This window comes from Lissotriton helveticus, chromosome 1_1 (assembly GCF_964261635.1).
Source record: "Lissotriton helveticus chromosome 1_1, aLisHel1.1, whole genome shotgun sequence".
Lineage (NCBI taxonomy): Eukaryota > Metazoa > Chordata > Amphibia > Caudata > Salamandridae > Lissotriton > Lissotriton helveticus.
In genome coordinates this window covers 741,784,343-741,807,550 of record NC_136057.1, presented here as the reverse complement: position 1 = coordinate 741,807,550, position 23,208 = coordinate 741,784,343, and the positions used below count along the sequence as shown (strand labels likewise).

The following is a 23,208-nucleotide window of genomic DNA, read 5'->3' as shown; positions in this document are numbered from 1 at the left end:
AAAAGTTGAAAGAAACTTTTTCACATAGAATCACCAATGTTATCCTATGGGAGGAAATTCACTTATTAGGTAAGTAGTGTTAACGTTAATTTTTCTTACTCAGTGGTGGATCCTGGATCCAGCACGGCTGCATCTCCTGTAAACAGTCAAAAGAATGCATTTAAGTCATACAGGCAATTTTTTAAGGAATATTTTTAGTTTGTGAAAATAGACAGAAACTTTTCTGGTGAAAACCACACATCGGATTCCTATGGAAGGAAATACAAGTTACTGGTAAGTACTGTTAGAGTTGCTTCTCAGGATCACTACTGGGCTCAAAGAAGCAGCACTGAGGTCACTCCTGATAACAGGTGAGTAAATCGGAATTCGTAGTTCTTCTGATTTTATAGGAATTTTTGTACACTGGTAAGTACGCTAAAAATTACTTTTCAGGGTCAGTGCTGGGCTAAAAGATGCAGCACTGGGTTCTCTCCTGATAAAAGGGGAGTAAATAGGAATTCGTAGTTCGGCTGATTTTAGAGGAATATTTGTACGTTTAAAAAAATCAACACTTAGAAACTTTTCTGGTGAAAACCACACAATGGATTCCTATGGAAGGACATACAAGTTACTGGTAAGTACACTTAGAATTACTTTTCAGGGTCAGTGCTGGGCTAAAAGATGCAGCACTGAGTTCTCTCCTGATAACAGGTGAGTAAATCGGAATTCGTAGTTCGACTGATTTTAGAGGAATATTTGTACAATGGTGAAGGAAGGGGGAGGGCCTGCCGTGACATGTGTGCAAACACGCCCTGTGGCACGTTTTAAGTTGCGGAATTAATTCCTCTTCAATGCTGCGGTCCCCTGGGGGCCAGCTAGCCCACCAGGTACCTCCAGTATGCACCAGGGAGCTGCGTTGCAGAGAGGTATTCATAGGCCACGCCCCTTTTTACAACACTCAGCAATACAGCTCCGTGGCACTTAGTGGTGATGAGTAAATATATTCCTCAATGATACATTTCCAAGAAACTGGAAATATAAAAAACAGTGTATGTGACAGTTGTTGTAGATAAATAACTATACATAAGACTCAGTGATTGTATGAATGACGTATGGATAACTGTATACTTGTAATAGTGATTTTATAACATACTAAGTATGAGTTACTATCTATATCAATAAATAAAGTGGTGTTTGTCTAAGTGTTTAGCTTAATAAATATAAGTATGATCAACTGTTTGCATAAGTGAGTAGAATGACTGCATAAGTGAATAGAATGTGTGCTGGTGTGTAATGTTGATGCAGGTGTATAAGAATATTTAATAGTGTTCTATTGATCTTTGTTAGAATGTATGAGTGAATCTATAGGTAAGTGTTTAGATGTGTGTTTAGATGTAGGAATCACTGATTGGGTTTTTAAAAACTTGTATTGGTGTGTCAATGGTTTCAAATATGGTACTCAATATTTTATAATGAGTGTTGAAAGGTTATACTAGTGTATGATAAGATGTATCAGATTGTCACGTGGATGATGTCAACAGTGATGTCATCAGTGATGTCATCAGTGATGTCATTTGAGATGTCATCAGTGATGTCATCAGAGATGTCACTGACCATGTCATGAATTATGTAATATCTGACATCATTAGCAGTGGATTGCGGGCGCGCGAGTTACAGTTAGTACAACTAACTATAACGGGGGAATTTCAATGGTTTGGTACGAGTGAAATGTCCAACTAACTATGACACCCCAAAAACCTATGTTTTTTTCAGTGAATTTCAAAGGTTTTTTAAATGCTAATTCCTAACTATAACATGTCTGAAACCTATGGTTTTTTTCAGTGAATTTCAAAGGGTTTGTAAATGGCAATTTTTAAATGTATTAATTCTTATATTTTTTTTTTTATACTGATTTACTACATTTGTTTAAACTATTTATTTTTAGATATTTTGGGCCAGATGTAGGTAAATACTATTTACCTATTCTTAAATACCGAATCATACCAATTCGGTATTTAAGAAAGATTACTTTTCTAACCACAAGACTAGATCCTAGATTCAATTCTGGGACATCTCCTGTAAACAGTTGAGTAAAAACATTTTGGTTACAGTAGTGATTTTTACGGAATATTATTGTATTTTAAAAGTTGACAGAAACTTTTTCACATAGAATCACCAATGTTATCCTATGGGAGGAAATTCACTTATTAGGTAAGTAGTGTTAACGTTAATTTTTCTTACTCAGTGGTGGATCCTGAATCCAGCACGGCTGCATCTCCTGTAAACAGTCAAAAGAATGCATTTAAGTCATACAGGCAATTTTTTAAGGAATATTTTTAGTTTGTGAAAATAGACAGAAACTTTTCTGGTGAAAACCACACATCGGATTCCTATGGAAGGAAATACAAGTTACTGGTAAGTACTGTTAGAGTTGCTTCTCAGGATCACTACTGGGCTCAAAGAAGCAGCACTGAGGTCACTCCTGATAACAGGTGAGTAAATCGGAATTCGTAGTTCTTCTGATTTTATAGGAATTTTTGTACACTGGTAAGTACGCTAAAAATTACTTTTCAGGGTCAGTGCTGGGCTAAAAGATGCAGCACTGGGTTCTCTCCTGATAAAAGGGGAGTAAATAGGAATTCGTAGTTCGGCTGATTTTAGAGGAATATTTGTACGTTTCAAAAAATCAACACTTAAAAACTTTTCTGGTGAAAACCACACAATGGATTCCTATGGAAGGACATACAAGTTACTGGTAAGTACACTTAGAATTACTTTTCAGGGTCAGTGCTGGGCTAAAAGATGCAGCACTGAGTTCTCTCCTGATAACAGGTGAGTAAATCGGAATTCGTAGTTCGACTGATTTTAGAGGAATATTTGTACAATGGTGAAGGAAGGGGGAGGGCCTGCCGTGACATGTGTGCAAACACGCCCTGTGGCACGTTTTAAGTTGCGGAATTAATTCCTCTTCAATGCTGCGGTCCCCTGGGGGCCAGCTAGCCCACCAGGTACCTCCAGTATGCACCAGGGAGCTGCGTTGCAGAGAGGTATTCATAGGACACGCCCCTTTTTACAACACTCAGCAATACAGCTCCGTGGCACTTAGTGGTGATGAGTAATTATATTCCTCAATGATACATGTCCAAGAAACTGGAAATATAAAAAACAGTGTATGTGACAGTTGTTGTAGATAAATAACTATACATAAGACTCAGTGATTGTATGAATGATGTATGGATAACTGTATACTTGTAATAGTGATTTTATAACATACTAAGTATGAGTTACTATCTATATCAATAAATAAAGTGGTGTTTGTGTAAGTGTTTAGCTTAATAAATATAAGTATGATCAACTGTTTGCATAAGTGAGTAGAATGACTGCATAAGTGAATAGAATGTGTGCTGGTGTGTAATGTTGATGCAGGTGTATAAGAATATTTAATAGTGTTCTATTGATCTTTGTGCGAATGTATGAGTGAATCTATAGGTAAGTGTTTAGATGTGTGTTTAGATGTAGGAATCACTGATTGGGTTTTTAAAAACTTGTATTGGTGTGTCAATGGTTTCAAATATGGTACTCAATATTTTATAATGAGTGTTGAAAGGTTATACTAGTGTATGATAAGATGTATCAGATTGTCAGGTGGATGATGTCAACAGTGATGTCATCAGTGATGTCATCAGTGATGTCATTTGAGATGTCATCAGTGATGTCATCAGAGATGTCACTGACCATGTCATGAATTATGTAATATCTGACATCATTAGCAGTGGATTGCGGGCGCGCGAGTTACAGTTAGTACAACTAACTATAACGGGGGAATTTCAATGGTTTGGTACGAGTGAAATGTCCAACTAACTATGACACCCCAAAAACCTATGTTTTTTTCATTGAATTTCAAAGGTTTTTTAAATGCTAATTCCTAACTATAACATGTCTGAAACCTATGGTTTTTTCAGTGAATTTCAAAGGGTTTGTAAATGGCAATTTTTAAATGTATTAATTCTTATATTTATTTTTTTTATACTGATTTACTACATTTGTTTAAACTATTTATTTTTAGATATTTTGGGCCAGATGTAGGTAAATACTATTTACCTATTCTTAAATACCGAATCATACCAATTCGGTATTTAAGAAAGATTACTTTTCTAACCACAAGACTAGATCCTAGATTCAATTCTGGGACATCTCCTGTAAACAGTTGAGTAAAAACATTTTGGTTACAGTAGTGATTTTTAAGGAATATTATTGTATTTTAAAAGTTGAAAGAAACTTTTTCACATAGAATCACCAATGTTATCCTATGGGAGGAAATTCACTTATTAGGTAAGTAGTGTTAACGTTAATTTTTCTTACTCAGTGGTGGATCCTGGATCCAGCACGGCTGCATCTCCTGTAAACAGTCAAAAGAATGCATTTAAGTCATACAGGCAATTTTTTAAGGAATATTTTTAGTTTGTGAAAATAGACAGAAACTTTTCTGGTGAAAACCACACATCGGATTCCTATGGAAGGAAATACAAGTTACTGGTAAGTACTGTTAGAGTTGCTTCTCAGGATCACTACTGGGCTCAAAGAAGCAGCACTGAGGTCACTCCTGATAACAGGTGAGTAAATCGGAATTCGTAGTTCTTCTGATTTTATAGGAATTTTTGTACACTGGTAAGTACGCTAAAAATTACTTTTCAGGGTCAGTGCTGGGCTAAAAGATGCAGCACTGGGTTCTCTCCTGATAAAAGGGGAGTAAATAGGAATTCGTAGTTCGGCTGATTTTAGAGGAATATTTGTACGTTTAAAAAAATCAACACTTAGAAACTTTTCTGGTGAAAACCACACAATGGATTCCTATGGAAGGACATACAAGTTACTGGTAAGTACACTTAGAATTACTTTTCAGGGTCAGTGCTGGGCTAAAAGATGCAGCACTGAGTTCTCTCCTGATAACAGGTGAGTAAATCGGAATTCGTAGTTCGACTGATTTTAGAGGAATATTTGTACAATGGTGAAGGAAGGGGGAGGGCCTGCCGTGACATGTGTGCAAACACGCCCTGTGGCACGTTTTAAGTTGCGGAATTAATTCCTCTTCAATGCTGCGGTCCCCTGGGGGCCAGCTAGCCCACCAGGTACCTCCAGTATGCACCAGGGAGCTGCGTTGCAGAGAGGTATTCATAGGCCACGCCCCTTTTTACAACACTCAGCAATACAGCTCCGTGGCACTTAGTGGTGATGAGTAAATATATTCCTCAATGATACATTTCCAAGAAACTGGAAATATAAAAAACAGTGTATGTGACAGTTGTTGTAGATAAATAACTATACATAAGACTCAGTGATTGTATGAATGACGTATGGATAACTGTATACTTGTAATAGTGATTTTATAACATACTAAGTATGAGTTACTATCTATATCAATAAATAAAGTGGTGTTTGTCTAAGTGTTTAGCTTAATAAATATAAGTATGATCAACTGTTTGCATAAGTGAGTAGAATGACTGCATAAGTGAATAGAATGTGTGCTGGTGTGTAATGTTGATGCAGGTGTATAAGAATATTTAATAGTGTTCTATTGATCTTTGTTAGAATGTATGAGTGAATCTATAGGTAAGTGTTTAGATGTGTGTTTAGATGTAGGAATCACTGATTGGGTTTTTAAAAACTTGTATTGGTGTGTCAATGGTTTCAAATATGGTACTCAATATTTTATAATGAGTGTTGAAAGGTTATACTAGTGTATGATAAGATGTATCAGATTGTCACGTGGATGATGTCAACAGTGATGTCATCAGTGATGTCATTTGAGATGTCATCAGTGATGTCATCAGAGATGTTACTGACCATGTCATGAATTATGTAATATCTGACATCATTAGCAGTGGATTGCGGGCGCGCGAGTTACAGTTAGTACAACTAACTATAACGGGGGAATTTCAATGGTTTGGTACGAGTGAAATGTCCAACTAACTATGACACCCCAAAAACCTATGTTTTTTTCCGTGAATTTCAAAGGTTTTTTAAATGCTAATTCCTAACTATAACATGTCTGAAACCTATGGTTTTTTTCAGTGAATTTCAAAGGGTTTGTAAATGGCAATTTTTAAATGTATTAATTCTTATATATTTTTTTTTTCATACTGATTTACTACATTTGTTTAAACTATTTATTTTTAGATATTTTGGGCCAGATGTAGGTAAATACTATTTACCTATTCTTAAATACCGAATCATACCAATTCGGTATTTAAGAAAGATTACTTTTCTAACCACAAGACTAGATCCTAGATTCAATTCTGGGACATCTCCTGTAAACAGTTGAGTAAAAACATTTTGGTTACAGTAGTGATTTTTAAGGAATATTATTGTATTTTAAAAGTTGACAGAAACTTTTTCACATAGAATCACCAATGTTATCCTATGGGAGGAAATTCACTTATTAGGTAAGTAGTGTTAACGTTAATTTTTCTTACTCAGTGGTGGATCCTGGATCCAGCACGGCTGCATCTCCTGTAAACAGTCAAAAGAATGCATTTAAGTCATACAGGCAATTTTTTAAGGAATTGTGATACGGCGGCCCCACCTACCCGTCACACACCACGGTATTGCAGTCCTTCCCGTACGACAGAGAATCCGGCCAGAGCGTCCATAGTAGCAACCCAACCCACCAAATGTCCAACCCTCTGTCCTCTGTTCCAGGACCCAATCCGGAACGGCGGAAACACGGAAGCACTACCACCTGACCCCGGAAGTACCTCCCCCTCACGTGACCGGGACACTAGAAATGCCGGAACCAGGAAACAGTCCGACGTCGGATTGAGCTTGTGGCAGGAGACCCCGACCGGAGAGGCGAAGGAGACGGCGACCGAAGAGGAAGAAGACTGGTCCGAAGATTGGTGGAGTCCACCGGAGGTTGCTGGGGAGCGGCCGCAACTCAACTTGGAGAGTTGCGGCGGAGCGGGTGAGTGACACGGAACCCCTCTGATAGCACATTAGGTGCAGTGTAAATAATTCCTTTCTGTATATTTGAACTACCCTTTAGGCTCACGTCGTCACTCGGAGCACTGTGTAAAATTTGTAAAGCACTCCTCCACTTTGTAAATAAACCCTTTAATCCTCACGTCCCACCACCCTACACCCCTACTGCTTCTCGATACCCTGCTTGTGTCCGTCCCTATCCTGACCCTTCCGACCCCTCCTCACTTTCGTCTTCTTACCCCTCACACTTCCCGGTGCCGGTAACAGGGATTTGACGAGAGAAGTCCGGCAGGACTAACGGCTCCTTTCTTTTCTTTGTTTTCTCCCGGTACCTCCGAGGACATCCCCAAGAGTAGAAGACCCGGAGAGCCCGCTGACATCGGTACCGGACCTGGACCCCTCCCGCGGAGCCGTGCCTTTCATTTCTGGATCATTGACTCTTGCTAATCACCCTGTTTTGAGCAACCATACGGAAATAAATCAAACATTGCCCACTATATACGGCCTCCGCGCTTGGTATTCCGGTCCGCCACACCCCCACGCACACAGTTGGTGTCAGAAGTGGGATCCGGAGGCATGGAGGCCGTCGTACAGAAAATGGCCGAGTCCCAAGAGATGTTGGGAAAACTAATGGAGAAGTTTTTGAAAACTGCTGAGGAAGACCGGGGGCAACTGCATGACGTCCTCAAGGGTCAAGGGGATGCTCACGATCAGGCCATGGGTAAATTAACGGACGTCCTCGGCCAACAACAACAACGACCCATAACCTCCCTCCCCTCAGTAATCTTGCAAAAGTATGTACCTGGCGACGACCCGGACTACTTTTTTACGAACTTTGAAAGACTCGCACAGGCCGCCTCCTGGCCAGCCGATCGATGGGGGCAATATTTGGGCCCGCTACTAACCGGAGACCTCCAAGCGGCGTATCAGCAAGCCAACATACAAGGCAACACACCCTATGATGACATCAAGAAGTGTATCTTGGAAAGGTTGGGCATTGATGACGAGACCTATAGAGTGAAATTACGCCAAGCCAAGGAAGGGCCCCAAGAAACCCCCAGGGCTCTATCCTTCCGGATTAAAGATCTCGCCAATCGATGGTTACGTCCCGACAACTCCACTAAGGACGACATCCTAGCAAAAATATATCTCGAGCAATTCCTGGCATCCCTACATCCGGCCACCCAAAAATGGGTGCGACAACATGCACGACTCACCCTCGACAGCGCTGTGGAGATCGCGAGTGCTTACAGTCGAGCCCAAGAAACATCCAGGGGCAGAGATGACCATCCCCACCGAGCGCATATCAATGCAGTCAGACCCCAGCGACCCCCCCCTCCAAGGAAAACGGAGCCACCTTCCCTGCTGCCACCACCGCTCATATACAGACCACCCAATCCGGGTCCACAGTGTTACAACTGCGGTGGCTATGGACATATAGCACGTGTATGTCCACAGAAAGACGAACCCATGGAGATAGGCTTGGTACAGAACTATGTGTGTGCAACACCCGGGGGAAAACCCCCACCGTTCCGTTGTCCCGTGTATGTAGACGGACATCCACTCCTAGCTTTGGCTGACACGGGCTGTCGCCAGAGCGTTCTACGGCCCCAGGACCTACCGACCCCACCAAGACCACCTACAGGAACCGTCGCCATCCAATGCGTACACGGAGACACAAAAAAATACCCTACCACCCAGGTGCGAGTACGGCACCCAGCTGATCCCGGGACTGAACTCACTGTAGGTCTGATACCGAACCTTCCTGAGCAAGTGATCCTAGGGAGTGATTATGCTGGTCTCCCTAAGCTGGTACAGGATACTACAGACTCCCTGAACCAATGGTGGGGAGAAGCACCCTTTTCCGGGGAACAACCGCTGGCGGAAGATCCGACCAAAGCCCGGAAATCCCGTAATCAGAAGAGGCAAGAAAAGCGAAACCACACCACCGCCTACCCGGTGGTTCCCGATGTCCATCCATGGCAAACAGATAGAGAATTCCGGGCATCGCAACAAGAAGATCCTGTCCTACAAGAGGCCTGGGGAAAGGCCCTAGATCAGGAAGACCCCCTTCACGTATGTCCCTATTTCTTTACAAAGAACGGACTACTCTATAGAAAAGGGAACCCAAACCAACCACCTCAGCTATTGATTCCCGGACCCTTTAGAGAGAAGGTGCTCTTCCTTGCACACAGCCATCTCCTAGGGGGTCACTTCAGCGACGAAAAAACCAGTCTGTCCATCCTGGAGAAATTTTATTGGCCAGGAGTACATCAGGAGGTCAGACAATATTGTAGAGAGTGCCCAGTCTGTCAGAAAAACAGTAGATATCGACCTCCCAGGGCTCCCTTGCTCCCTCTACCCCTCATTGATATCCCCTTCACCCGGGTCGGAATGGACATCATAGGCCCCTTACTACCCTCCCGCAGTGGCTGTCGTTATGCCCTAGTTCTGGTGGACTACGCCACTCGCTTCCCTGAGGCAGTGCCCTTACGCCAACCTACAACACAGACCATAGCTAAAGCCCTCATCTCCATATTCTCACGAGTAGGGTTTCCCAGGGAGATCCTCACGGATCAAGGCACTCCGTTCGTCTCGTCCCTAATGAAACAAGTCTGTTCAAACCTCGGCATAAAACAGATCCGCACTTCCGCCTACCACCCCCAGACAGATGGGTTGGTAGAGCGATACAATGCCACCCTGAAGTTAACACTGAAGAAAATGTTGGCCTTAGAGGCAAAGCGGTGGGAGGAGATGTTGCCGTTGGCCTTGTTTGCCATTCGATGCAAACCTCAGAGCAGCACCGGATATTCTCCATATGAGTTGCTGTATGGTCGACCACCCCGCACCCTTCTTGACATGGCCCAAGAAGCATGGGAGGCCGAACCTGACAGAACCCGACCCCTGCCAGAATATGTCGAAAATCTAAAAACACATCTCGCCCAGCTGCGTGACATTGTCCGCCAGAATATGGAAAACGCACAAGCTAGCCAGAAACGGCAATATGATAAGGGTACCAAACCTCGCTCCTTTAACAATGGGGATCTAGTACTTCTGATGAGACCCTCATCAGACCACAAACTGTTAGGGCAGTGGCAAGGACCCTATGCGATTCTTCGCCAAGTGACCCCGGTCACTTACGAAGTAGAGCTCGACCCTGTTCGAGGCACCACACAGGTGTACCATGTCAATCTTCTTAAAAAATGGGAAGGACCCCGACCCGTCCTATCCACCAGCGACATTCTAACCCCTCTCTTATTTGAGTCATGCTTTGACCCAGAGATGACCGGAGAACAGAGACAGAGTCTCCGAGAAACCCTACAACCCCTACAGAGAGTGTTTTCCTCCTCGCCAGGTCACACGACCATCACAGAACACAGCATACACACAGAGCCGGGTAAGATTGTACGGCTTCGACCCTACCGGGTCCCTGAGGCCCGTAGAAACGTGATCAGACAAGAAACCGAACTAATGTTGGGTATGGGGATCATTGAGCCTTCTGTCAGTGAATGGAATTCCCCCATAGTTCTAGTGCCTAAACCTGACGGGTCCGTGAGGTTTTGCATAGATTTCAGGGAGGTTAATAAAATATCTACCTTCGACACTTATCCCCTTCCACGGGTCGATGAGATGGTCGAGAGCATAGGGAAGGCCTGATACATATCCACGTTAGATCTCTGCAAGGGCTACTGGCAGATCCCCCTAAGAGTCCAAGACCGAAAGAAAACTGCCTTTTCTACCCCAGACGGCTTATTCCAATTCACAGTATTACCTTTCGGGTTACACGGGGCACCCGCCACCTTCCAAAGGGCTATGAACCAAGTGTTAAGGCCGCACTCAGAGTATGCCGGGGCCTACCTCGACGATATTGTTATCTATAGCAATAGTTGGGCGGAACACCTCGATCACCTCAGCAAAGTCGTCGGGACCCTGGGCTCTTTTGGGTTCACCATTAATCCTGCAAAAACCACGCTAGCAGCTACTTCGGTGAAGTACTTGGGCTACCTCTTAGGAGAGGGAATGATACGTCCACAGGCCAAGAAGGTAGAGGCCGTTCAATCCGTTCCATTCCCCCAGTCTCGAAAAGACCTCCGGGCATTCCTAGGCCTTTTGGGTTATTACCGCAGGTTCATACCCAATTTTTCCCAGACTGCAGCTCCCCTCACCGATCTCCTAAGGAAATCCACAAAAACAGAAACCCTCCTAAAGAATCCCAACCCTGTCCTACTGTTAGCTTTTTCTCGACTCAAAGCAGCATTAACCTCCAAACCGGTATTGGTCAGTCCGGATTATTCACGGACCTTCCTCCTACAGACAGACGCCTCGGACCAGGGTTTAGGGGCGGTCCTGTCACAGAAAGACGAAAAAGGGAACGAGAACCCCATTTTATACCTGAGTCGTAAACTGTATCCCCGCGAAACCAATTATGCTGTGGTAGAGAAGGAAGCATTGGCCATTAAATGGGCGGTGGAAAGTTTAAGGTATTATCTGGAAGGGAGAGAGTTTGTCATCTATACTGACCACGCCCCTCTGGAGTGGATGGCCCGTAATAAAGGACATAACGACCGGGTCCTCCGGTGGTTCTTAGCTCTGCAACCATACAGATTTCGGACATTGCACCGTAAGGGGACTGAACAGGGCAATGCCGATTTTCTCTCCCGTTATCCCATGGCCCAAACCCGTACTAGAAAGACAGCTAGGGGAAGGGGATGTGATACGGCGGCCCCACCTACCCGTCACACACCACGGTATTGCAGTCCTTCCCGTACGACAGAGAATCCGGCCAGAGCGTCCATAGTAGCAACCCAACCCACCAAATGTCCAACCCTCTGTCCTCTGTTCCAGGACCCAATCCGGAACGGCGGAAACACGGAAGCACTACCACCTGACCCCGGAAGTACCTCCCCCTCACGTGACCGGGACACTAGAAATGCCGGAACCAGGAAACAGTCCGACGTCGGATTGAGCTTGTGGCAGGAGACCCCGACCGGAGAGGCGAAGGAGACGGCGACCGAAGAGGAAGAAGACTGGTCCGAAGATTGGTGGAGTCCACCGGAGGTTGCTGGGGAGCGGCCGCAACTCAACTTGGAGAGTTGCGGCGGAGCGGGTGAGTGACACGGAACCCCTCTGATAGCACATTAGGTGCAGTGTAAATAATTCCTTTCTGTATATTTGAACTACCCTTTAGGCTCACGTCGTCACTCGGAGCACTGTGTAAAATTTGTAAAGCACTCCTCCACTTTGTAAATAAACCCTTTAATCCTCACGTCCCACCACCCTACACCCCTACTGCTTCTCGATACCCTGCTTGTGTCCGTCCCTATCCTGACCCTTCCGACCCCTCCTCACTTTCGTCTTCTTACCCCTCACACTTCCCGGTGCCGGTAACAGGGATTTGACGAGAGAAGTCCGGCAGGACTAACGGCTCCTTTCTTTTCTTTGTTTTCTCCCGGTACCTCCGAGGACATCCCCAAGAGTAGAAGACCCGGAGAGCCCGCTGACATCGGTACCGGACCTGGACCCCTCCCGCGGAGCCGTGCCTTTCATTTCTGGATCATTGACTCTTGCTAATCACCCTGTTTTGAGCAACCATACGGAAATAAATCAAACATTGCCCACTATATACGGCCTCCGCGCTTGGTATTCCGGTCCGCCACACCCCCACGCACACAGGAATATTTTTAGTTTGTGAAAATAGACAGAAACTTTTCTGGTGAAAACCACACATCGGATTCCTATGGAAGGAAATACAAGTTACTGGTAAGTACTGTTAGAGTTGCTTCTCAGGATCACTACTGGGCTCAAAGAAGCAGCACTGAGGTCACTCCTGATAACAGGTGAGTAAATCGGAATTCGTAGTTCTTCTGATTTTATAGGAATTTTTGTACACTGGTAAGTACGCTTAAAATTACTTTTCAGGGTCAGTGCTGGGCTAAAAGATGCAGCACTGGGTTCTCTCCTGATAAAAGGGGAGTAAATAGAAATTCGTAGTTCGGCTGATTTTAGAGGAATATTTGTACATTTCAAAAAATCAACACTTAGAAACTTTTCTGGTGAAAACCACACAATGGATTCCTATGGAAGGACATACAAGTTACTGGTAAGTACACTTAGAATTACTTTTCAGGGTCAGTGCTGGGCTAAAAGATGCAGCACTGAGTTCTCTCCTGATAACAGGTGAGTAAATCGGAATTCGTAGTTCGACTGATTTTAGAGGAATATTTGTACAATGGTGAAGGAAGGGGGAGGGCCTGCCGTGACATGTGTGCAAACACGCCCTGTGGCACGTTTTAAGTTGCGGAATTAATTCCTCTTCAATGCTGCGGTCCCCTGGGGGCCAGCTAGCCCACCAGGTACCTCCAGTATGCACCAGGGAGCTGCGTTGCAGAGAGGTATTCATAGGCCACGCCCCTTTTTACAACACTCAGCAATACAGCTCCGTGGCACTTAGTGGTGATGAGTAAATATATTCCTCAATGATACATGTCCAAGAAACTGGAAATATAAAAAACAGTGTATGTGACAGTTGTTGTAGATAAATAACTATACATAAGACTCAGTGATTGTATGAATGACGTATGGATAACTGTATACTTGTAATAGTGATTTTATAACATACTAAGTATGAGTTACTATCTATATCAATAAATAAAGTGGTGTTTGTGTAAGTGTGTAGCTTAATAAATATAAGTATGATCAACTGTTTGCATAAGTGAGTAGAATGACTGCATAAGTGAATAGAATGTGTGCTGGTGTGTAATGTTGATGCAGGTGTATAAGAATATTTAATAGTGTTCTATTGATCTTTGTTAGAATGTATGAGTGAATCTATAGGTAAGTGTTTAGATGTGTGTTTAGATGTAGGAATCACTGATTGGGTTTTTAAAAACTTGTATTGGTGTGTCAATGGTTTCAAATATGGTACTTAATATTTTATAATGAGTGTTGAAAGGTTATACTAGTGTATGATAAGATGTATCAGATTGTCACGTGGATGATGTCAACAGTGATGTCATCAGTGATGTCATCAGTGATGTCATTTGAGATGTCATCAGTGATGTCATCAGAGATGTCACTGACCATGTCATGAATTATGTAATATCTGACATCATTAGCAGTGGATTGCGGGCGCGCGAGTTACAGTTAGTACAACTAACTATAACGGGGGAATTTCAATGGTTTGGTACGAGTGAAATGTCCAACTAACTATGACACCCCAAAAACCTATGTTTTTTTCAGTGAATTTCAAAGGTTTTTTAAATGCTAATTCCTAACTATAACATGTCTGAAACCTATGGTTTTTTCAGTGAATTTCAAAGGGTTTGTAAATGGCAATTTTTAAATGTATTAATTCTTATATTTATTTTTTTATACTGATTTACTACATTTGTTTAAACTATTTATTTTTAGATATTTTGGGCCAGATGTAGGTAAATACTATTTACCTATTCTTAAATACCGAATCATACCAATTCGGTATTTAAGAAAGATTACTTTTCTAACCACAAGACTAGATCCTAGATTCAATTCTGGGACATCTCCTGTAAACAGTTGAGTAAAAACATTTTGGTTACAGTAGTGATTTTTAAGGAATATTATTGTATTTTAAAAGTTGACAGAAACTTTTTCACATAGAATCACCAATGTTATCCTATGGGAGGAAATTCACTTATTAGGTAAGTAGTGTTAACGTTAATTTTTCTTACTCAGTGGTGGATCCTGGATCCAGCACGGCTGCATCTCCTGTAAACAGTCAAAAGAATGCATTTAAGTCATACAGGCAATTTTTTAAGGAATATTTTTAGTTTGTGAAAATAGACAGAAACTTTTCTGGTGAAAACCACACATCGGATTCCTATGGAAGGAAATACAAGTTACTGGTAAGTACTGTTAGAGTTGCTTCTCAGGATCACTACTGGGCTCAAAGAAGCAGCACTGAGGTCACTCCTGATAACAGGTGAGTAAATCGGAATTCGTAGTTCTTCTGATTTTATAGGAATTTTTGTACACTGGTAAGTACGCTAAAAATTACTTTTCAGGGTCAGTGCTGGGCTAAAAGATGCAGCACTGGGTTCTCTCCTGATAAAAGGGGAGTAAATAGGAATTCGTAGTTCGGCTGATTTTAGAGGAATATTTGTACGTTTCAAAAAATCAACACTTAGAAACTTTTCTGGTGAAAACCACACAATGGATTCCTATGGAAGGACATACAAGTTACTGGTAAGTACACTTAGAATTACTTTTCAGGGTCAGTGCTGGGCTAAAAGATGCAGCACTGAGTTCTCTCCTGATAACAGGTGAGTAAATCGGAATTCGTAGTTCGACTGATTTTAGAGGAATATTTGTACAATGGTGAAGGAAGGGGGAGGGCCTGCCGTGACATGTGTGCAAACACGCCCTGTGGCACGTTTTAAGTTGCGGAATTAATTCCTCTTCAATGCTGCGGTCCCCTGGGGGCTAGCTAGCCCACCAGGTACCTCCAGTATGCACCAGGGAGCTGCGTTGCAGAGAGGTATTCATAGGCCACGCCCCTTTTTACAACACTCAGCAATACAGCTCCGTGGCACTTAGTGGTGATGAGTAAATATATTCCTCAATGATACATGTCCAAGAAACTGGAAATATAAAAAACAGTGTATGTGACAGTTGTTGTAGATAAATAACTATACATAAGACTCAGTGATTGTATGAATGACGTATGGATAACTGTATACTTGTAATAGTGATTTTATAACATACTAAGTATGAGTTACTATCTATATCAATAAATAAAGTGGTGTTTGTCTAAGTGTTTAGCTTAATAAATAAAAGTATGATCAACTGTTTGCATAAGTGAGTAGAATGACTGCATAAGTGAATAGAATGTGTGCTGGTGTGTAATGTTGATGCAGGTGTATAAGAATATTTAATAGTGTTCTATTGATCTTTGTTAGAATGTATGAGTGAATCTATAGGTAAGTGTTTAGATGTGTGTTTAGATGTAGGAATCACTGATTGGGTTTTTAAAAACTTGTATTGGTGTGTCAATGGTTTCAAATATGGTACTCAATATTTTATAATGAGTGTTGAAAGGTTATACTAGTGTATGATAAGATGTATCAGATTGTCACGTGGATGATGTCAACAGTGATGTCATCAGTGATGTCATCAGTGATGTCATTTGAGATGTCATCAGTGATGTCATCAGAGATGTCACTGACCATGTCATGAATTATGTAATATCTGACATCATTAGCAGTGGATTGCGGGCGCGCGAGTTACAGTTAGTACAACTAACTATAACGGGGGAATTTCAATGGTTTGGTACGAGTGAAATGTCCAACTAACTATGACACCCCAAAAACCTATGTTTTTTTCAGTGAATTTCAAAGGTTTTTTAAATGCTAATTCCTAACTATAACATGTCTGAAACCTGTGGTTTTTTTCAGTGAATTTCAAAGGGTTTGTAAATGGCAATTTTTAAATGTATTAATTCTTATATTTTTTTTTTATACTGATTTACTACATTTGTTTAAACTATTTATTTTTAGATATTTTGGGCCAGATGTAGGTAAATACTATTTACCTATTCTTAAATACCGAATCATACCAATTCGGTATTTAAGAAAGATTACTTTTCTAACCACAAGGCTAGATCCTAGATTCAATTCTGGGACATCTCCTGTAAACAGTTGAGTAAAAACATTTTGGTTACAGTAGTGATTTTTAAGGAATATTATTGTATTTTAAAAGTTGACAGAAACTTTTTCACATAGAATCACCAATGTTATCCTATAGGAGGAAATTCACTTATTAGGTAAGTAGTGTTAACGTTAATTTTTCTTACTCAGTGGTGGATCCTGGATCCAGCACGGCTGCATCTCCTGTAAACAGTCAAAAGAATGCATTTAAGTCATACAGGCAATTTTTTAAGGAATATTTTTAGTTTGTGAAAATAGACAGAAACTTTTCTGGTGAAAACCACACATCGGATTCCTATGGAAGGAAATACAAGTTACTGGTAAGTACTGTTAGAGTTGCTTCTCAGGATCACTACTGGGCTCAAAGAAGCAGCACTGAGGTCACTCCTGATAACAGGTGAGTAAATCGGAATTCGTAGTTCTTCTGATTTTATAGGAATTTTTGTACACTGGTAAGTACGCTTAAAATTACTTTTCAGGGTCAGTGCTGGGCTAAAAGATGCTGCACTGGGTTCTCTCCTGATAAAAGGGGAGTAAATAGGAATTCGTAGTTCGGCTGATTTTAGAGGAATATTTGTATGTTTCAAAAAATCAACACTTAGAAACTTTTCTGGTGAAAACCACACAATGGATTCCTATGGAAGGACATACAAGTTACTGGTAAGTACACTTAGAATTACTTTTCAGGGTCAGTGCTGGGCTAAAAGATGCAGCACTGAGTTCTCTCCTGATAACAGGTGAGTAAATCGGAATTCGTAGTTCGACTGATTTTAGAGGAATATTTGTACAATGGTGAAGGAAGGGGGAGGGCCTGCCGTGACATGTGTGCAAACACGCCCTGTGGCACGTTTTAAGTTGCGGAATTAATTCCTCTTCAATGCTGCGGTCCCCTGGGGGACAGCTAGCCCACCAGGTACCTCCAGTATGCACCAGGGAGCTGCGTTGCAGAGAGGTATTCATAGGCCACGCCCCTTTTTACAACACTCTGCAATACAGCTCCGTGGCACTTAGTGGAGGTACCTGGTGGGCTAGTTGACTCCTAGGGGACCTCTGGATTGAAGAGGAATTAATTTCCCAATGTAAAACACTCCACGGGGCGTGTTTGCACACATATCACCTTAGGCCCCGCCCCCTACCTTCACCACTGTGCAAACGCGCCCTGTGGCATGTTTTACGTTGGGGGATTAAGTCCCCTTGAATCCTGAGGTCCCCTGGCAGCCAACTAGCCCACCAGGTACCTCCATTATCCACCAGGGAGCTGCGTTGCAGAGACGTGTTCTGAGGCCACGCCCCTTTTTATACCTCTCTGCAACGCAGCTTTGTGGCGCTTACTATACATATATATATATATATATATATATATATATTTTAAAGTCGAAATAAATTAATTTATTTTAACATTATGGGGCCGATTATGATGGGGGACGGACCTGAGTCCGTCCGCCACCATAGAGTAGGAGGGAACCTCCGCATGCCCTGCGGAGTTCCCTCCTGTGCAATTAGGATGTGACCGCCACCCTGGCGGTCACATCCTATATTTTTACCATTGCGGCGGGTGCAGCTTCAAGCTGCATCCCCTGCAATGGTAAAAATGCATACATTGCATTTGTATGCAGAAAGTGGCAGGCACCGTGAGGTGCCTGCCGATTTCTGCATACAAATGTACCCCGCATGTGCACCCCCCACCCACCCTTCACCCAGGGGGCCCGCAACGAGCCCCCGCAGTGAAGTTACACATGCTTTTCCACGGCAGAAAACCGTCCCATCCTAATATGGTTGACGGTGTCTGAGTGACACCGTCACCATATTAGAGCTTTTCCGCCGCGGTTGTAAGCCAACCGCGGCGGAAAAGCTGCGGACGGAAACCAGGACCCACCAGCCATCCTAATGTGGCGGTGGGTCTTTGGTGGGTCTGCAGAGGATTTTCCGCATCCTCCGGGCCGGCGGTGGCTTCCGCCGGCCCGGAGGATGCGGAAAATCCTCCATCATAATCGGCCCCTATATGTTTGGGGGAGGGCTATTTTAAGTCTATGCCACCATAATTTTCAATGGCAGAGTATTGCAGTATCAGTGGTTGGCCATGTGTGGTGCTGGACTTACTCCTTTGTCTGTAAGTTTAACCTTGTACATTTGGCTCCACCCTTAGCTTAAGGAGATGGACATATGCAAGTGTACACTTTGCAGTAAATATGCACTTGGAAATGGTGAAAAGTCAAAAGAAGTAAATTTTATAAAAATATGTTTAGATTTACTCATGTGTAAATTTAACCTTTGTGAATAGCTCGGTGGTGATTACATATCAGAAAGGTATTAGGCTAATTAAAGATTGGCATATGCAGCCTAAAACTGGCTTTTGTTAACAACCTCCTCCACGAAAATCCATTCCCATTCCCCTAGACTGTCTTCTGGCCCTCACAGTCTTTAGCAACACACCAATGTATCACCTATTGAACGGTCAAGTGGCACGGGCAGAGGTAAAGGACAATATAGTACTGCTGAGAAGCTGCTAAGATTACTTAGTTTGAATATGGCAGGTCTGGATAAAATGATCAAGATCAAGAATGACTGAAAGTTTTTGGAGTCCATGATTTATATTGCATCTAGGAAACGCAGATAGCAATTAATTTAGAAGGTTTTTCATGTTATTGCTTCTAAGTCTAGTCTGAGCTGTCCAATGGGAGTTTCTACCATCTTACACACTGAGATAGAGCTACTGGCAGTGGAGGCTATGCCATTGAATATCCAGCACAACTAGTGTAGGGTATTTATGCCTCTTCTAGCTGACAGTGGCCTACGTTTCTTAAACAGCCACACAGAGTCTGACTCACCAGCAAGGTAGATCTTTAGGACAGGGAAAATGGCCAGTCTCTTTGACTATCTAATAATAAACCTTGAGGCTTGTCCAATAGTCATAGCCATGGAAGTGGTCACAAGTGACCATGATGCCCTAACCACAAAGCTAGTTTATAAACATAACTACCTAGGATACATAATGAGAGAACTGGAAAATATTTTACTCCCTGTGTCTGGAGGTGAATATTGATGCTAAAATGATTTGATGAATTGATTGCTAACAAAGCTCTTTTTTTGTCAATGACTAAACCAAAGATGATCAGCAGGATCGAAGACTAATCTGTCTGGTTTGATGATGAATGTTGGTCTAGCAAGTGTGAATTTGCACTGGCACTGAAAAAGAGGCAGTGTACTGTGAATTCCGAACAGACATTAATAAATCTTAGGGAACACCACAAAAATTAGTATTGAATCAAAATAATACCAATTGCAGTCTAGGAAATAGGCAACCTGAGACTCCAAAACATTTCGGGTAATTGTGACATGGTGCTACAGTGGTCAATAGAATCGCCCAGAGGATTTTATTGGGCACATGATTGGCTTGGTCACTTTAAGAACCAGTACTCATTTAGCACAAGAGATTCATTAGTGGGGGTGTACTCCAAAATATCGTCATGCCCCAGACATCCATTCAAAGTTAGTATGTATGGTCCCATATTGGATCATGTGCGAAAAATCCACTACCATGTCATATTTAACCATATCAGACTGGCTTGAAGCAGATGATATACTTTTCAGGCTGAATGTGGGAACAGTCTTTGTACAGCTGACCAGTCCGCGTGATTCCCGCTCATTTGCCTGAAATGTGCTGAACTGAAAAATGTACCACTATTTATGACTATTATAGATAATGAAGTGTGGCTTACTCTACAACTGTAACAAGACATTGCTAGCAGCTGTTAAGGGTTTAAATAATGATACAATGACAAGAGCGTGTTATCATAGGCAGCAAGGTGTATGCACCAAGGCTTTCCCCATTAGGCAAGGGGTTAACCTGTTGTATATGAATTTAGGACCCTAGTGTAATTTTCCTCATTCATGCCCATTTATAGGTATAAATTATCCTTATATAGGCATATAAATCATAACCATATTTAGACTTAGCCTACACAGTCCAAATACGGCATGGCTACTTCCACTAGTTCCAAAAATTCACAACGATTTCTTAGAAAAAAAACCTTCAGCAGACAGGGACTTCCCCTTGCTTGAAAATTGATTAATCCAAGAACTCATGGAGTTTTCAAAGGACTGAGCCTTTGATGACGTTATTATGTCCAACCTTACATCAAACTAGGCACCTTCAAGGTATAAATATGCCCACAGACAAACACACGGTGTTTTGGAGCAGTTCGACTATCTACCTACACGACACAGCTTGCCGCAGCAAGTGCCGAAGGAAGCCACCCTCCAGCAGACGCACTGAGAGAGACGCTGTCTTTTCGTTTGCCGAGAAATGCAGCTCCAGTGTTTCCAAGCTATCCTTGCGGGTTGTTGGGAAATAGAGTCCTGAGAGAGATACCAGACCTCCTTCATTCTAAAACCAAGGTACGGAGCTGATTAGACCCTTAGAGAAATCTTGGATAGGTTCTTGGCAAAATAATACTGAAACTAAGCTACACCTCACTTACTTCTTCCCTTGTACTAGACATAGGTTAGGTACACTGGGGTAGGCGTTTTTTAGTAGCAGCAGTTGAGTACTTTTTGTCTTTATTTATTAATGTATGTATTTATATGGCTTAAAAACCATATCATGCTTTTACAGTATTATTTTATAATACTCTTCATACTGTATACATTGTACTTTGCAACCAGCATTACGATTGTAGTAGTTCATTTCCTCTGCATGAGAAAGAAGACTGTTCAATAAATACTTTTCTTAAAAAACGCCCGTCTCTCTATTTTCTCTGCACCTCTGGTGAAACGAAGCATACACGATTGACTGAGTAAAATAACTATCTATTGTTTCCGCGACTCTGAAGATACGTTTTTATCTCGGGAAACAAATTTGTCATGTTTTAAGCGGTTGTCGGTAACTACTCCCTTCTTGTTTATTTGAGAAAGTTTCTAGTGACCTCTGAGCTAGCTGGCACTCACCATTAAGTCTAATATATTCGATAGAGACCTAGTCGACCTCAGTCCTACGTCTAATCTATAGTATATGTTATTCCAATGCGCAGAGCCTATTGGGAATATAGGAACTACACTACAAACCAAGGTTGTGTGCATGAACCTTTATTTTTTAGTTTATTGTTGAATGATGTTCATACTTTTCTAAATGATCTTGACCATGACACCCCGAAGTCCTGTAACAAAAATCTCCTGCTTTTACTGGTCGCTGACAATATTGTGTTATTGTCTTCAACAGAGAAGTCAGGGTATAGCTTGATAAGGGATTTTGTAAACCACTGTGCTACGAAACAATTGATTATGAATGTTACTAAAGGAAAATATATTATTTTGAGAATTTAGATCAATTTTACGAAATTGTTGGATAGCTACTACCAGCAAATGGAAAGAGTAGGTTACTTTGACTATCTAGGCATTCAATTTAATGCCAGATTACCTGGCTGAAACAAAAAGAAATAGCCACCCTTGTAATGAGACGCGATGCTGCTGCAGTGCTGAGGTGCAAGGCAAGTCTGGTGGTCAACCTCTTATAACCATATTGCATGTCTATAAAATGGAGCCTGGTGCGGCCGCTCTTTGTAGAGGGGAGCTTTGGGGTCACCTGGATGTCAAATCCTTTGAAAGAGTGTAAAACACCCTTGTAAGATCTCTGCTTACATTACGTCAAGGCACCCCATTGAAAGCACTACGCATCAAAATTGGCATCAATCTAATGAGCTGTGAAATTGAGCTATGGCCAATTCTTTATTAGTGGATACTGCACACGAACCTGCATGAAGACATGCATCTACAGTAAGACAATACTCAAGACTGTAACACTTCAAGGTACAAACAGCAAACCATGGTTCCAGCATATGAAGCCAGCTTATAGGAAATGGAGGATCTATGGACTAATACTTTTACTGCGAAATCTTACCATGGACGTCATTTAGGGGTAGCATTTGTGTCCCCTGGCCTGCCCCTTGCAACCTCTATCACTGCCCCTTTGAACCCTATCCTAAAGATCTCAAAGGCACTGCCAGCAGCTTTAAAACAGTGCTTTTAAAAAATAAAAGTTTTAATATTTTTATTTTTATGTAGTTCAAGAGGCATAGACCAAAAAAAAATGCAAATGCAGCAAAGAATAACATACATATAAATACATTTAAAAAAAAACATATTTCCATTAAGTCAATCAGTACTGTGCAGCTAATGTAAATCAATCACAAAAGAAACATAGACAGACACTGGTTATATGGGCATGATATTAGGCAGATTTAGGAACAGATAGCTAAGATCCTTTGGTTCTCAATGATCATAAATCCCAGAATGCTGTGGAAGTATCGAAACTAGAGAGCGATAATACAACCAAGGGTATATATACACTACACACACCTGAATCATAAAATTCATCACATGATTTAATATACAAACAGATAAAACATAATTAGGTGTTGCCTCAGTGTTCATTCCACCAGAGCAAGTTGAGCCGTCCAGGCACTTAATGGCCCCCAGATATTTCTCGACCAATAGGATCAATATTTGGGCAGATAGTGAAACTATGAACCAGATCTACTCCATGTGTCTTGCACCTGAAGCACTGAGCCCCTTC

At 42.0% G+C, this 23,208-nt stretch overlaps 1 protein-coding gene across 1 annotated transcript; it reads left to right on the top strand.

Moving 5' to 3' along the window:
• The first annotated feature begins 6,581 nt into the window (after positions 1–6,581).
• On the top strand, positions 6,582–12,577 carry LOC144770692 (uncharacterized). The gene is made up of 2 exons (XM_078655420.1): positions 6,582–9,033; positions 11,803–12,577. The coding sequence occupies exons 1-2, from the start codon at positions 7,534–7,536 to the stop codon at positions 12,070–12,072; spliced, it is 1,770 nt and encodes a 589-aa protein (XP_078511546.1). The 5' UTR covers positions 6,582–7,533; the 3' UTR covers positions 12,073–12,577.
• Positions 12,578–23,208: the final 10,631 nt, after the last annotated feature.